General features: G+C 36.6%; 1 protein-coding gene across 2 annotated transcripts; it reads left to right on the forward strand.

Annotated features, from left to right (window-relative positions):
- Window positions 1-413: 413 nt before the first annotated feature.
- Window positions 414-16,421, forward strand: pcsk1 (proprotein convertase subtilisin/kexin type 1). 2 transcript variants are annotated; one of them, XM_026196556.1, is made up of 14 exons: window positions 414-817; window positions 1,430-1,534; window positions 1,666-1,791; window positions 6,234-6,380; window positions 7,950-8,026; window positions 9,313-9,401; window positions 9,678-9,850; window positions 10,684-10,896; window positions 11,120-11,220; window positions 11,353-11,586; window positions 12,813-12,970; window positions 13,053-13,186; window positions 13,276-13,437; window positions 14,533-16,421. In XM_026196556.1, the coding sequence occupies exons 1-14, from the start codon at window positions 644-646 to the stop codon at window positions 14,944-14,946; spliced, it is 2,307 nt and encodes a 768-aa protein (XP_026052341.1). In that variant the 5' UTR covers window positions 414-643; the 3' UTR covers window positions 14,947-16,421. The 2 variants fall into 2 exon arrangements, with proteins under 2 accessions (XP_026052341.1, XP_026052342.1); XM_026196557.1 differs by having other exon boundaries at window positions 14,536-16,421.
- The last annotated feature ends 1,318 nt before the right edge of the window (window positions 16,422-17,739 follow it).

Consider the following 17,739-nt stretch of genomic DNA (forward strand, 5'->3'; position numbering starts at 1 on the left):
CCAACAATTTAACTATTTCTTAACAGCTGTTCCCTTATTTATTTAGTCTAACTTCGGATATATCTGCTATTCTAAGAGTTATGAGGCCAAAGAGAATATTATTTTTACGTATATACGTAAAATAAAGAATATTTTATTTTATGTATATACAACGAGATTATTAAATCTAGTTCTAGAAGGGTTTTGCGTCCATTTGTGCTACATGAACCTTGTATTCAACCTCAGATTTCATGTTTTCAACAAAATCTTCCATTCATGCTAAAAATTCTAAGAGTAAAAATGCTCGTCGGCTATTTATAGTGAAACATTCCCCTCCTCTTCCATGCGCAATTCACCCCGCCCGACTCCCTCGGGACCCGAGCATCCTACCCCAGGTACAAATTGACGTCAGAGCAATTCGTAATTTGACGTGTAAACATCCCTTCCCCTTCCACGACTCTCTCATTGGTGGCTCTCCATGCGCGTTCAATTACTCGCTCACACTGCATCAGAATTAACTGGAGAATATAGCGTTTACCAAGGAAGCCGAACTGACAGTTCCCGTGTTTACATATTTATTTATTAACTTATTTCTATTTAACTGTTTTGTATCCATCGTGATCATCCAGATCATTTTTTTTTAAGTGGTTGTAATTGATTTGAAATGGAAGAAAGATGTCGTCCAATGTTGCTGTGCAGTGTTCTTGCTCTGTTCTGTGCGCTGGTGTCCTCAGCTGTGGACAGACAGTATCTGAACGAATGGGCGGTGGAGATTCCAGGAGGACACGACAATGCCCGATCCATCGCCGACGAGCTCGGATACAAATTAGTCCGACAGGTAAGTCACGCCAAACACTCTGTTTTTCCTTCCTAGTAGGATCAAACACTTGTCTCACACAGATGTAGCTATGCTTTGCATCCGTGTTGAATGAAATTGTATGTTGATGTGGTTGTGTAATGCATTTATTCATAGCAACATTATGCGTTTAATCAGCTGCCTTGAACATTTGCTTAGCCATGATACAGTGAAATGTTTGTTGAGTGATGGTCGAATGTGTTTTGCCTCCAGGATGCTTATTATTTTTTATATATCTATGTTAGATCTGACATCTGAATCCATCTTTTCTCCATATAGCAGTTCAGTAAATGTGATTGTTAATAAAAATACAAAATTTAATGCAATTTTTACCTGCTAATCAGATGTGTCAACTTTTATAAGAATAGAAATTCACCTGTTGTATCATTTAGTTCTCTTATAAGAATGTTTTATTTCATTGAATAGAACACAAAGGAACACAAATGTAAGTTAGCTGACAGACCCTTATTTTGTGTGAAATAGCTCCAGCTTGACTAGACCAGACAGATGGGAATTGCGTCATTATGACCAGGCTTAATTTAGCACCAAATATGAACCGATCTCTTCATTCAGTTCACTCTCATTTGTCTGCAGATTGGGGCACTGGAAAACCATTATTTATTCAAGCGGCACAGTCACCCTAGCAGGACCAAAAGAAGTGCGGATCATATCACCAAACGACTGTCGGAAGATGACAGGGTATGAGGTTTTTCATAACCAATTAATTCTATGTACAGTACATAATAATAAAATGTGCATTTAATCCAAATCCCCACTGAGATACAAAAAAATAAATGGATCTGTATGGGAAACTGTGGCTTGTTCTGTAGGTCTCTTGGGCTGAACAGCAGTATGAGAAACGGAGGGCCAAACGTGCCCCGCTGGGGACCGAATGTAAGGACTGCTCTGTGGACAAACTCTTCGACGACCCTATGTGGAACCAACAGTGGTATCTGGTGAGTCTCAACATCTTTATTTTGTCAAAAGCGCAATTTGAATATCTTTGTCTCTGCAACATTGACTCCGGAGGTATTTTTTCCCATTAATTTCTTAAGAAGTTCTAAACCTTGAACGAACTAAGTATATGAAAGTCAAAAGGCAAATGCAAATGCAATACTCTAAATTTCACTTAAAAAATTTTTAAGAAATTGCTAGTAAATTTTGCAAATAATTACAAAGAAATGGCAAGTAACACTGAATTCAACATGATATTTGCATGTAGAATGGCTGCATGACTGAAATAGTATATTCTAGTAAAATATACTCATTTTGTCAATATCATAATCGAATCAGAAACAATAAAAAAAAAAAAAACGATGTTAAATCATTGAATAAAAAACTTTTTGTTATTTTTTTAATGATCTAACATTTAACAATGTTAATTTATGCTGGAATACACTACACAACAGTTGGCGGCTATAAATTGTTACAGAGAAAAACTAAGCAATCATACACTAAAGGACTGAATATCACACACAACCAGACTTGAAATCTTTCTGAACACAGCAGAAAGGCATAAACACGTGCCTCATTGCTGAAGGACACATGACAAATGAAAACAATATATGTCCTAAAATCATCTCAAAATATCATGATATCCTTCATTTGAATGGAATGAGAACCTGAAGTTAAAATAGAGTCTACAACTATAATGAAATTTTATATGATATTTGTCAACTCAAATCTGCAGACTGGCTCTGACTTGTGGCAACAAGTGACAACTTGTTTAGAATGTGGGCAAAAGTCATGTAGTACATTCCAGTCTTTAGTCATTTGGCAGAAGTTGAAATCATATTAATTTGTTTACTTATATATAATATCACTGCATAAAATCCTTAGTGATCTCAGTATGTTGGACTTAAAAATCTCATGTGGTCAAAATCCATCTACAGCGGCTTTGTTAGATTTTTCTGTAAGTGCTGTAAAAGCCATTTTAACAATCCTCTCTGGGATGATGTATTACATTTGCTGTCTGTAGGCCTTCATTACTGGGTCAGTTGTCCCTCTGGACTCTGGCACTATGTGCAGCCGAAACCCATTGTTTCTAAGCTTGCAGAGCTCATAGTATGGCTAAACAAAAAATGAGATTGTAAAGGAGAACCCTCCTAAATCCCAAACAACAGAAGAGCCAATCACACATTAGTACCAATTTACTGAAACACAGTGGATTGATGGGTTTATTTTATGGAAGCCAAGCGCCAAGCTCTTAATGCCTGGGAATGGCTTCCGTACACTCACAGATGGGAAGGATTCAGCTGCCTCTAATATGGATCACAGCTCATGGTTTATATAGTAAGTCACTCTAATCAAATTGAAAACTTCCATTTGTATTTCCGACTGAGGGATTAATTTTTTTTGGACAAACGTTTTATTCTAAAATGCAATTTAGCAGTGGCATGAACCGGCAATGACCTTTTGTTCTTTTTGCTTCAACAAGTGCGCCGTTTTCTAAACCTCTTTATTTCGTGTTTGCGTGAGCGCCGCCACCTCTTAACCTAATTGCTCATGAAGTTCCTGCCTGGTTTTATTTTAAACTCTGTCTGTGTTGCTGAATTTAGCTTATTAGATGATGTCAGCGTCTCCGTTTATTCATATTCAACTAGACTAACATAAAAGTGAATATTGTCAGAAATGAAATGAACTGCATTTTAGGGAAAAAGAAAGGATTTTTAAGAAACACCTACCATGAGTTCAGAGCTTTGTGTGTAGTGGAATATGTAGAAGCTACCACTGATTTTTAACTTCGTTTTTTAATATAAATGAAGTCTTTGCATTGCTTCAATGGATGCTCAGGGATGGACCTGAACTTTAAAGTTTGCTTCAAATCAAAGTTTGCAGTATCTTGATTCATCTTGGAGTTGGGTTGTTTTGTCTTCAAATTTTTTCTTGAGAATTTTTCTTTTAAATGAACAGAAAAACAACTTCATTCAAGGCTACTGAAAAGTAGGCAGAAGCTTTTGCGCTGTACTGGTCAATATGAGTGATGAGGCAGTGAAGGCAGGTGGTTAAAAAAGGAAAGAAAGAATGACGTTCAATCTTGTGAGATGAAAGGCTAGATAGAAAAGAAGGATATGGATTTATGGAGGAGAAAGATGGCTCGGTGAATGGATTACATTTCACCAGAGAGGACTGCTGATAATTCAATTAAAGAGATGACTCACATGCTTCAATTCTTTCTGTATGGAGAGCTCTGTGTGGTTTTATTTATATATTATCTAAGTGGCACTGAGTGCATTTTTAAATGTATCACTGTGTTTGATTGTATCTCTTTAGAAGCAATGATCATTTTCCAGAGTTTATGCACCTGCCTGTATCTGAGATGCCCAGTAAAACTTCTTGACTCACTTTTAGAGGTGCTATGAAGGTGGTAGATCAGTGATGTGTACGTCAGCTTTGGCTATGCTGGTCGTGATTGTGCTATGTGGCAGAGCCGTCATGTGCGGTGGGTCATCTCTTTTACTCCCCCTCCCCCTCCAGCCTTTCTGGAGTCAGACCTCAGCTATGAGTCATGCTTCATGGTAATGTTACTGCAGAGTCTATTCTTAATTTGTGAGCAGATCACAGATCTCTTTCTTCTTTTTTGTCCGTTTTCTTATCACTTTTATGCCCCAGGCAGCTTTGTTACATTGCTAAATACGCTATAAATAATTATATACACACTAGTGGTATTTTGCACTTAATTAACTTCTTAAATAATATGACTAGATCTTTTTAGTGAACAAACTGGTTTCATTATTTTACGTTCACTAATTTGCAAATCCTTTTTGAAGCACTTTTAATAGCTTTTTCCAGCCTTCAAAGACTTATTGTAGCATGGCAAAAATAGTCTAGGCTTTATAGGATGAGTGAATACACTCCTTCTTTGATTGAGAAGGTGTTTTAAGTCTGTACAAACTGAACTAGATATCTGTGTTGCTCAGTGTTGTGAACAAACAGAAATAATGGGACGTGTAGCATGATTGAAGCTTAAAGTTAGAGTGACTTATTTAGGCTATTATTGTTTTGTCTTTTATTTCTTTAATTTAAAAAGGTATAAGTTATGAAAGCCCATTTACCTCATTTAGTAAAATTTTTTTTTATAAATAAATCATAATGTGGAGGGTATGAGCTTCGAAGTTACACCAAAAAAAAAAAAGAATTAAAACATTATTTCTTTTTCATAATTGAAACTTTTTCCTCACTATTTGGACTTAAATGTCATAATTTTGTGTCAAATCATGTGTGATAATTCAGATTTTTTTAAATCCGTATTTTGGATTTAGAATCTCATAATTATGACTCATAATTTCATCATAATTATTTTTAAATTTCAACTTTTTATATCATAATTTCATTTTATCACATACTTCTGAAATTCGGAAAATTTCTTAATAACAAATAATCGTAATCTCTTAAGTATGACTGTTAGGTTTATTTTTATGTAATAAATAATGCATTGGTAAATATTTTTCTTATGTTTTATATTAGAATAAAAAAAAATCTCATAATCGTGATTTCTGATAATTATTATTTTATTTCATAAGTATGACTTTTGTGTCATAATTTATATTTATATATATATATATATATATATATATATATATATATATATATATATATATATATATATATATATATATATATATATATATATATATATATATATATATATGTCATAAATCATGCACTGGTGATTTTTTTTTCTAATGTGGCAAAATTGGACTGCCATAAAAAGTTGAACACAACTTTGCAGACAAAATAATAGGTCTGCTTTTCAGTGGTGCTTAAATACTTTTAGATTTATAGACAAAATTTCTTAGAGCAGTACGAATTTAACAAATCTACATGGATGATTCACTGGCTCACTCATAATAATACCCCAAAAGACACTTGCTTGTGACCACTTCACACACAGCAATTCAATAAATCAATGAACTAATCTGAATGAATCATTTGATTGAACACAGTCAAAATATTCACTTCACCAAAATAAATCTAATTCCTAGTTATCCAATTGAAATACTTACACTAATTAGTAAACCCTCAGCTTATACATTTCACACAACTCAGGTAAGCTGCATTTTATACACTGGTCACTCAACAGTGTATTTCCCATCACATCCCGTCACAGCAGCACTCTGATATTTAATTATCAGTCAATAAGAAGAAATCCCCTCACGCTCTAGTCTGGACTGAAAATAGTCTCCACAAACCAAAAGGTCAGCATGCATGATAACATCGTCGGCTTTCATTTTCAAACAAACAGCTTTTGTTGGAAGGGTCAGCGGTTGAGTCATACAAAAAGGGCTTTTGTCTTCATGAAGAGGTTGAGAGTACCTGAGAGTGTTGAGGGGTACTCATGAATATGACCCTGTTCACATATTCACTTAAACTGTCTTTCCTCATCCTCCTCTTCCAGCAAGACACCCGGATGTCATCATCCCTGCCCAAACTGGACCTGCACGTGATCCCAGTCTGGAAGAAGGGCATTACGGGCAAAGGAGTGGTCATTACCGTGCTGGATGATGGCCTCGAGTGGAACCACACCGACATTTACCCTAACTATGTAAGTGTGTCATCATCGGAAATGTCTACTCGACCACCTTCCACTCTGTTGTTTCCATGCCAACACCGACCCCTCAGCCATGCAGAGGATCATCCATAGTGACACCTACCACGAATAGAGCAAAGCCATTTGATGAGGACCTCCAGTACAGAAGGTCACAAACAAATAATCCCACTCGCTCATTCAAAGCTATTTAAAAATTCACTCTGAATGTGTGGCATTTACATAAGTCTGCAGTGAGCCCAGCATCTCTTTTTTTGCCATGAGATGACTCATATATCACAGGATAACATCAAACATCTGTCTTGTATTAGCATTTAAGTACATTGTAGCATCAGCCGTCGCTCTGCTCTTGGCTTGTTTGCAAACAGCAGTCTTACCAAAAAGAAAGCCCTAAATCGAGGGGAGACCTGCATGTGTCTGATGCTGGTGAAGCAGTGTATTTGACTCACATGTGTGCACACAGAAAACTTGATAATAATAATACATTTTTATTAGCATGAACTATTTTTTATGTATGTTTATTAAAGTAAAAAAACATTGTAAAAAGTGTAAAAACACATTATTTTATATAAATATTAAATAAAATAGCATAAAGTATCAACACATTAATCATGATAAACATGTGTTTGGAGTCTAATACATACAGCTTTCTGCATCATGCTTTTTTTATTTATTTTTTATTGTTTTTAAAAGAGAATGCATTATGAAACCATAAACCAGTGTTATTTTAGTATCAGTAAGATAGTATAGACACTACAGTTGAAATATAGTTTTAATATTTTGCCTTAGTTTTTATTTCTTTATGTTCTGGTTTCTTTTAATGTTTACACAGTTGATGTTTTTTTTTATTACAAGTAACCAAACTTTTTTTATGGTTTTAGTTTTAGTTAACTATCATAATTGTGCTGCAAACTTTGCCACATGATCTCATTACATTGCTACATTCACACCATTTTGGAATTTTCATAATTACAAAGTTACCCAACACCGTATGCTGTTTGGCAGCATTTATCCTAACTTTCCCAAAAAACATTAAATTTTTTGGGCCAGTTCACACACAAACATTTTTGCATTTAAAACCGGTGGGTGCGGAATAATGCAATAAAGTCGTTGCAAGACACTACATAAGACACAATATGTGACTGCATGTGAAAAAGTAAGACAGTGACGTGCAAAAAAACTGAGTTTTTTTTGTTAACAAGACATATTATGAGCACTAGTTGGATTTCTACACTTTGAGCATTTCTAAAAAATGTGTTTTTTTTTTAGTCCAGGGTGTGAACAGTATTAAAAAAATTACAATTACTGTAATTCCGAGTCAATGTAAACACAGCACAACTCACTGTCCAGTTATGATGCCAGGAAATAACATATTTTGTTTTTATCCAGCTTTTTTAGAAACAGTAAGAGTAGTACACTTCTATTCTATTCTGAACAATTCTATTCTTCTCCCTTCCTATAAAAACACATCTAATTGCCACATACTGATACTGCTATTATTTATTCTGTGTATGCTAGAAATCGTTTTTCTACAATCCATATTTATTCTTTCTCCTCACTGTATAGGATCCTGCCGCTAGCTATGATTTTAATGACAACGATCCAGATCCCTTTCCCAGATATGACTCCACCAATGAAAACAAGTGAGTAAATGAATCTCTATACTCTTTCATTTCTCTAGATCAATGGACAGAAAATCTCAAGAGCACTGATCCACACTTGAAAAACACAAGGACAGATTTTTCAAATCCTTTAGCCTTTCAGTTATGTTAAGCACCTCATACAGCGATAAGGAAACTGATGACTGACTGGAGAATGTTACAAGCCTCGGAATGGCATAGTCCTTTTCTGCCCTCTTTAAAGAGATTAGCAGACTTATTTAACATCATGCTGAATCTGTTCAGAGAGAATTAGACCAGATTGCCATTGCTTTCCAGCTGCTATGAAAGGAGAGCTGACAGTGTCAGTAGGTCTGATCTGAGAAGGTCTGTTCTCCATCAGGGAACGAGTGTAATCCATTCCAATGGTACACACACCACTCGTGCTGTCTTACATAAGAGGATCAGAACCCATCCACATCAATGTGGCTCAAAATATAACACCCTAGAAACATCTATCAATCAACAGGAACCCAGAAACCACCCAGAGAGCATTTGCAACCATCTAGAACGACATAGCAAAATCTAGTAACCACCAAGAACACCCTTACAACAATTCAGAGCATACTAGCAACTATCTGGCAATCCAGAACCCCTGTCCATCTAACAACACCCTGGCAACCATCCAAAACATACTATCAACCACCCAAAAAACACCAGCAACCACTCAGAACACACTAGCAACAATCCAGCAACCACACCTAGCAAGTAGCAACTACCATAAACACCCTAACAACAGCCCAGAAAACACCTTCAACCATCTACCAACCTCCCAGAACACCCTAGAAACCACCTACAACACTGAACCTAACAGAACACACAAGTAACAATCTAGAAACCACTCAGGTCATCCTAACAACAACTAAGAACACCCTAACAACAACACCCAGAACACACTAGCTGCCATCTAGCAATGACCCCGTTCATCCAGAACCCCTGTCAATCTAACATCACCCTAGCAACCATCAATAACACCCTAGCAACCACCCAGAAAACACTAGCAAACATCCAGAACTCCCTAACAACCACCTACTGTAGAACATCCTACATCCTAGCAACTAACACCCATACAACCACCAGAATTGTAAGCATGTAGTAATGCCATAAAAACCATTAGAAGATGTTAGCAACCACATACTAATGTCCTGGCAACCAATGTTTCATGTCAGGGTTTGTCTACAAATGTAGATATAATTAATTTTGAAAATGCTGGCTTTATTAAATTTGAATGGAGCTGAATTGTAACCCTGTTCTCTGTTGTATATCTTCAGGCATGGTACCAGATGTGCTGGAGAGATTGCCATGCAAGCAGACAACAACAAATGTGGTGTCGGAGTGGCCTACAACTCCAAAGTGGGAGGTGTGTGTTGTCAAGCTCTGTTTGTTCACTTTTTGTATTTTAAAAGCTCTGGTTTGACTGGTGTTTGTAGTGTGATTATATATCAACACTGACCTGTACAACCGGGCATTCATGTACACAATTTGTCCATGTCCACTTGGACATATAATTTTTAGTGTGTCATAACATCATACAATGCATGCATGCATTTGGATGCATTTAATCATCAGCATGCAAACACTTCAAAATTGTTTGGACGTTTCAGCAAACGTAAATTTTTGTGCCTCTCATCTGCAGGGATACGAATGCTGGATGGAATTGTGACAGATGCCATTGAAGCCAGTTCCATTGGCTTTAACCCTGATCATGTGGACATCTACAGTGCTAGCTGGGGCCCTAATGATGATGGGAAGACCGTGGAGGGGCCTGGGCGCCTGGCCCAGAAAGCTTTTGAGTATGGTATCCAGAAGGTGAGATGTGTGGGAATCAGTTCCACTAGATGAAAACCACCTAGCAGTCATTCAGAATACACTAGCAACCAACTAGATTCTAGAACAAACTTGCAACCACTTAACAACCATAAAGAACGTTCTAGCAAGAGGAGCCCAGATCACACTATTAACTATCAACCATCCAAAACACCCTAGCAATGATCACCACCCAAAAGACACTCTGACACCCACCCAGTACAACCTAGCAATCATTTAACAACCATCCAGAACACCCTAGCAATGACCATAACTCAAAACAACCTGGCAATCACTGAACAACCATCAGCAGTGACCCAGAGCAGTGACCCAGAAAACCCTAGAAACCTTCAACACACCCTAGCAACCCTGTATGATCCCCCAGAACACGCTAGCAACAACCAAGAACACAATAGCAGCAACCATCTAGAAACCACCCAGTACAACCTAGCAACCCTTTAACAATCATCTAGAATGCCCTGGCAACGACCACCCCAAAACACTGTGGGAACCACTTAGCGACCACCTAGAACACCCTAGCAATGACCAAGAAAACACTAAAAACAACTTAACAACCAGGTAGAACGCCCTAACAGGTATCTAACAATCATCCAGAGCACTCTAGCAACAACCACCACCCAAAACACCTTGGCAACTATTTAAAAACCACCAAGAACACACTAGCAACAAACTAGAAACCACCCGGTACAAACAAACAGCCATTTAACAACCATCCAGAGCACCCTAGCCACCCAGCTGATACATTGTTCTAATACTGTAGCATGTAACTCTTAACACAATCCCATAATTAACTCCAAATAATTGTTATACTCTAGGGCCGTGGTGGGAAGGGATCCATTTTCGTCTGGGCGTCTGGCAACGGTGGTCGTCAGGGCGACAACTGTGATTGTGATGGATACACAGACAGTCTGTACACCATCTCCATCAGCAGTGCATCCCAGCAGGGTTTGTCTCCCTGGTACGCTGAGAAATGCTCCTCTACGCTGGCCACGGCCTACAGCAGCGGAGACTACACCGACCAGAGAATTGTGAGTCTTGTTTGCTTCAGTTATACATGTTCTTGCTGTTATGATCTAAATTATTATATTGCTTTTAGGTTTCCTTTGTGTCGTATGACTGAATGTCTCCTTGGAGAGCAATAAAATAGATTTTATTATTTACAGCTTTGAATCCTTTTGGTTGGTGTGTTTGCTTGTTCTCTATTGGGTTTTGTTGTGTTGACATTTTATCTTTTGACTTATTGTCTTGCAGACTAGTGCTGATTTGCACAATGAATGCACAGAGACACACACTGGCACGTCTGCATCTGCTCCATTGGCTGCTGGGATATTTGCACTGGCTTTAGAGCAAAAGTATGTCCAACATCTTGCAATTTGTATGTTATATTTTTTTGGTAGGATTACATTGGTTTTACATCAGTTCTTACAAGAAGTGATTACCATTTGAATAAAAACATGGATATACTCTCTTGCTCTCCACACTAGTCCTGATCTGACCTGGCGAGACCTTCAGCACTTAGTGGTTTGGACGTCTGAGTTTGACCCCCTGGCCAATAACCCAGGCTGGAAAAGGAATGGAGCTGGTTTGATGGTCAACAGTCGTTTTGGGTTTGGTCTCCTGAATGCCAAAGCTCTAGTAGATCTGGCCGATCCCAAAGTCTGGAAGCACGTTCCCGAGAAGAAACAGTGCATCGTCAGAGATGAGACGTTCCAACCAAGGTAGAGTTTGCTTCCTGATATTAGGATAAAATAATTTGACTTTTTGCAGTAGATGCAGGCTGTGGTCTCGCACCTCACACATGGAAGACAAAGCCACCCTGATCTCCTGCCATCTGTTACTGTGCTCATCTATGGCCATTTATTAATAGCCACATTAATTCAACAGATCCAGTGTGTGTGTGTGTGTGTGTGTGTGCGCGCGTGCATTTACACCCATCTGTTTGTTCTTTACGACTGCTTTTGTAATTCAAATGAAGGTATGTTTTGGGAATTTTAGAAATGGAATCCATTTTCACTCAAGAGCCAGAGCTCTTGAATTGTTTTTCATCCTGCATTTACGTCACAAACTTTTAGAGATTGCGTGGCTCTAGTGTTTAGACAAAGCTCAGCTGGAAGAAGGGCACCTGAACAGATGTTTAATTTCCCTGGATCTAAAATTCCTAGTAATGCAAATGTCACGACACACATTGTAATGTTGTTTATAGCATACCACGTAATCATGCACAGCAAAAGCACATGGCGTTTTTTGGGTATTTGCTGTGCCTTGTCTGAAGCATTGTAGAATGAGTGAATGGCACACTCAATACACTGTCAGCTTTGTCTGCCCATCCATCCATGTGCACTTGTTCTAGCATTTAGTGTGCATTATCATCAAGGCACTTGCTTGATTCAAAGTCTGTGACTTTCAATGTAATCTGCAGGGATTAGAGTTCATATCGCTCATGAATTTCTGTCTAGGGAACAGAGGGCAGATAAAATCCCTTCATTAATGTTCAAATGTCAAATTAATGCTTGTGTTTTTAAATTCATTATTTGATAATACTACCTAAATTGAGACATTTTAAACAAAAACTCACAAATGCTGAATTTATTTGATCAAACATACAGTAAAATGATAATTTGAAATATTATTACAATTTAAAATACTTTTTCTCTACTTGAATAAGTCTGGAAATTTAATTTATTCCTGTGACAGCAAAGCTGACTTTTCAGCATCTCCAGTCTTTAGAGACACATGATCCATATATATACATATATATATATATAAACATTATTTCAAACTTTACGTTAGTGAATCTCATTCCAAACATAGCATGTGTATTTCCTGTGAATCTTGTCATTGCTAACGCTTGTTGAGCTACATGAACCACTATTTGCAATATAAAATGTTTTTAACTGTGTATACAAACTAAAAAAAAAACTAAAAACTTTTTTTTTACTTACAGACCATTGAAGGCTGCAGGTGAGATATCCATTGAGATCCCCACTAAGGCCTGTGCAGGACAAGCAAATTCTGTTGTATCTTTGGAGCATGTGCAGGTGGAGGTCAGCATTGAGTACACACGCAGAGGAGACCTGCACATCACGCTGACGTCTCCATCAGGTCTGACAAAAACACTTAAACACGCTACACATGCACCCATGTTTGGGAATGAGGATACTGATTTTTGAGTTTGTCCCATTAGGTACCACCACAGTCCTGCTGGCGGAGAGAGAGAGGGACACATCATCCAATGGTTTCCGAAACTGGGCGTTTATGTCTGTGCACACCTGGGGAGAAAACCCCACCGGCACTTGGACCCTGAAGATTACAGATACGGTATATAAAAGCATCACCGCAAACAAATCTTAAATGCATATGAAGCGCCTGCTTATCACAATCTATTTCCTTCTCTCTTTTGCACACAGTCTGGACGGATGGAGAATGAGGGTCAGATTATCAGTTGGAAGTTGATTTTGCATGGGACGTCTGAGAAGCCAGAGCACATGAAGGAGGCAAGGGTTTACATGCCCTACAATGCTGTGCAGAACGATCGCAGAGGAGTGGAACCGATGGAAGACATGATCAAGGTCAGAACAGGAGTCAAGACTTTAGAAAACGGCAATGTGGAAATTACACAGTAACTAACTGTAGAGCAAATTTCGGACCCACTTTATATTAAGTGGCCTTAACTACTATGTACTTACATTTTAATTAATAATTTAGTACAATGTACTTATTGTGTACATACATGTTTTTACATTGTACTTATATTTAAAAAAAAACTACATGTAATAACATCTGTATTTAATTTCTGTAATTACATTTATAATTACACTGTTGACCCATACTTTACACCTTAACCCACCCTTAAACTTACCCATAACTCCAACCCTCTCCCTAACCTTAGCCCTATCCCACCTCAATAGCAGCAAAAGTGTTTTACAATACAATATGAACACAATAAGTACATTGTACTTGTTTTTTGATGTAAGTACATAGTAGTTAAGGCCACTTAATATAAAGTGGGACCCAAATTTCTTATCATAATTTTAGTCCATGGTCTGTTGTGCAAACATTCATTTATTTAAAGCAATATTTTACATTTATTATGCATATGCATATGTGTAATATAAAATATATGTATGCATAATAAATGAAATAAATGTATATACTAAATATACTAGCAGAATTAAATATACATTATAAATAAATAAATTCATAACTTATAATAAAATAAATTTCTATTAAACATTTATAAAAATTCTACATATTTAATAATTGTTATAATTATATATAAAATGTATTATACATACATATTTATTTATGCCTTTTTTAGGTGTGTTCTGGAGTTAACTATATAGAGGAACTGCTTTTTTGAGCAGAAAACATATTTAAAATCAGGAATAAATTCTGACAGTTATTGTGTCAAAAAAAGTACATTGTATATCTATATGATATAAAAAATATGCAAAATGCAGTTTCAGGTTGATCCAAGTAATATGCATATGTTCTAGAGAAACAAAAAATAATTTGGGGCTTTTAATTATAAGGAAAGCTTACAGATGCTAAATTGAGGGTTAAAGTAAATACAGTCTCTGGCCAGACATTGACTTCTACCTGCTTTAAACAAGCGTTTTGCAATTCTTCCACTCTTTATCTCAATTTCTTGTCTCTCTGACCAGCAGGAAGCTCCGACTCCAGCTCACGAACCTGAAATATCAAGCGCAGTGGTCCCAGACTCACTCCCGTCTGCTGCTTCCATCAGCGTCCCTGAAAAAAATCCAGGAGCTCCAGGCTCCTCCACTGCCAATCTGGCCCTGCTGCGTCTCCTCCAGTCGGCCTTCAACAGGCAAACCCCGGCGTTTCCTCAGCACGCTCTGGCGATTCCTCCTGCTCCTCCCAAGACCTTTCAGCCCGAGAGGATCCCCCCGCAGAAGCTGTACCAGGCCCTCGACCAGCTAAACCGCAACAGGGGCTCCGACGATGGCCTGTTCAGTGACTACAGCGACAACTTCTACAGAGCCCAACCGTACAGACACAGAGACGACCGGCTGCTGCAGGCACTGTTTGAAATGCTCGGAGACGACCAGCAGTGAGTCGGGAACAGGGAAAGGCAGGAAGAGTAGGTAAAAGAAGCTGGATGCCCTGCTGAAAAGACCAGCTTAGGTCCACCAGCAAAACGTAGTTTTTTGAAGCTTTTGGTAGTGAAACAGCATGTTAAACTGGTCTTGGTGAGTAAGTTACGCATCACAACATCTAAAACTAGCTGCTACGCTAGTCTTTTCAGCAGGGCAAAGGGAGATGAATGGAAGCTGGTACACTTGAGGGTACTAGAGTTGACTGATGAAATAAAATGCGTTTTGTTCTCTTCCAGACAAGCTTGTTTTTATCTGCACATGTAGTTATCAACTATAAGCGTTCTACGGCCTGTGTCTGTCAGTGTGAATGTTTGTATATCTGTGGTGAACAGCCAGCTGTATTTAACCCTCAGTTTTGAACCAGGTTGCTAAGATTTAAAACCAGTGACGGGACCAACTATGGCATCTCGTGCCCTTTGTCCTCTTGATGATTTTTCTCATGTTGCCTTCACTGCCACTAACTTCTGCATGCTATAAAATGTTGAGAATATTCTACAATGACTGTAAATTGTAACGATTTGTGAAAGTGTCAGTCTGCGCAGAATCAGTTAAAAGGGAAACTTCAACAGAAAACGAAAAAACGAAACATTAACTCACCTGTTTACTTTTTTTTTCCTGCTGAACACAGAAGACGTTATTTGGAAGAATGTTGCTAACCAAAAAGTTTTGGGTCCCATTGACTTCCTTTGGCATTTTTTTTTTACCATACTTTGGACGTCAGTGGAGCCGAAACCATTATTCTTTAAAATATCTTCTTTCGTGGTCCAAAAAAGAGGAAAGAAAATCATGCAGGTTTGGAATGAAATGAAAGTGAGTAAATTAATGTAATTTTATTTATTTATTTTTTTTCACATTGATTTTATTCAAATCAATATTTGATATAATTGACCTTCTCTGTGCACTTCTTTTGTGCATGATTCGTGAGTGCACGCTATTCCAAATTTTAAAAAAAGTTTGTCTTGATATTTTAACAAAATATAACTTTCTCTCCGCCTCTAAAACGACTTGCCTTTTCGACTGATGTCTCATATTTCTCTTAATTTTCAGTGGTTTGTAACACCCACTTTTCACAATGCAAATCATTATAAATTATAAATAAATCAAAGTGTTATTCTAGAGCAGGGTTTCCTAACCAGGGTTTGTGGACCCCTAAGGGGTAATGATGGAACTACAGGATGTACCAATGACAAATGAAAGGTACTTTATCTTCTTTAAAATATTTACCCTGTAGAGAAAGTTGTATGTACTTTTAATGTACACTCACTGTTTTATTCTAAATTAGCCAAGTTAATATTGATTATTTTTGTAGGTGAACAGTGTTCTGTAAGCAGAAACTGCTGCTTCATCTCTTTTATGAGACATTTTCATTATTTGAATCAAAGATATTTTCATTACTTGAAATAAAAATAAATACAGTATTATAATTTTTTCTTTTATCTCAACTGGCAAAATTTCTCATTTTCATTTACTTTAAATTGAAGTACTAAAATAAGTAATATAAAACTAATAAATAAAAATTAATAGAAACAATATAGATGTTTAAAAAAAATGACTAGATTAATAAAAATGACAAACAACAAAATTACTAAAACGTTCAAATTAAAGTAACTTTAATGATGGATCAATGATACTAACATTACAATGTTTTGATTACAATACATTTTTAAATAAAATAATTATTGTATTTTTTGTTTATTCCAAAAATAGTCAAAAAAAAATATATATATATATTTAATTTTAATATATATAATTAATTTTAATTTTAATATATATATTTTTTTTGCATTATTTAAAGTATAAGGTAATTCCAGTTAACACCTTAAGTGGTTTAGCTGACCAAAACAAAATAATAATAATAATAAAGGAATACCTAGGAAACCCTGTTCATAGACTTAAGAAACACAGTAAAACCTGGTTCTACTGAGTGCTTATAGATCACTGTATAACATTCAGGATGACAGTGTTTAGAGAAATGTCATTCAGTAAACTGTAGAGTACCTAGGACATATACCTGTGGGACACCTTAAAGCCTAATCTCTCTGCCCTTTTTTTGCACAACTTTTACCATGTACCTCTCCCCTGCTCTCTCTAGAAACACATGCATTTAAATCTCTTAATAGTTATACAGATATAATTATGATGTTAGAACTCATTAAAAAAGAAAACTGTACATCCCAGGAAACTGAGTATATGTATCAACTGATTTTATATTCAAAATTCATAAAACAAAGATAAAGTTTTATTTTTCTAAGAGTTCATAGTAGTTTATGAGACTACAGAGAATTAATATCTATATAGAACCCTAATATATTATATCGCCATTTACCTCATAAGCCTAAATCGCAATTCTGTCTCTCATGTGATGTTGTACCTTTAACCTGAAGGTCTCTGGACTTATTTCCAATAAACTCTGTTGTGATGATGCTCTGAAAGGGATCGTCTGTGATTTGCATTTGTAAAACAGGCTGGAATGTTCCTACTCTATTCTATTTATAAGTTATCCTTTTAAGTTAACCATGTTAAGTTTGAGTGCAAACGTTAAAATAGAAGCCACAGTTCTGTTTGTATTTTTTAAACATATAATCCGAAATTGTTGGAAATACTCGTTTGTAAAAAGAAATGACTTAATAAATGTTTGTCATGGTTCAGCACATACTTGATTATTTATTTATATATTTTATTTTCATGGTGCACCATGCACTGTACAGTATATTTAAATTCTGTTTTACATGCACATTTACACCCACAAGC

This window comes from Carassius auratus, chromosome 21 (genome assembly GCF_003368295.1).
Source record: "Carassius auratus strain Wakin chromosome 21, ASM336829v1, whole genome shotgun sequence".
NCBI lineage: Eukaryota > Metazoa > Chordata > Actinopteri > Cypriniformes > Cyprinidae > Carassius > Carassius auratus.

Excerpts from the sequence above, each read along its gene's own strand:
- pcsk1 (XM_026196556.1), top strand. The coding sequence starts at position 644 with ATGGAAGAAAGATGTCGTCCAATGTTGCTGTGCAGTGTTCTTGCTCTG. Across the intron at positions 6,381-7,949 it reads CCGACATTTACCCTAACTAT|GATCCTGCCGCTAGCTATGA; the intron begins GTAAGTGTGTCA and ends CTCACTGTATAG. Across the intron at positions 9,402-9,677 it reads CTACAACTCCAAAGTGGGAG|GGATACGAATGCTGGATGGA; the intron begins GTGTGTGTTGTC and ends TCTCATCTGCAG.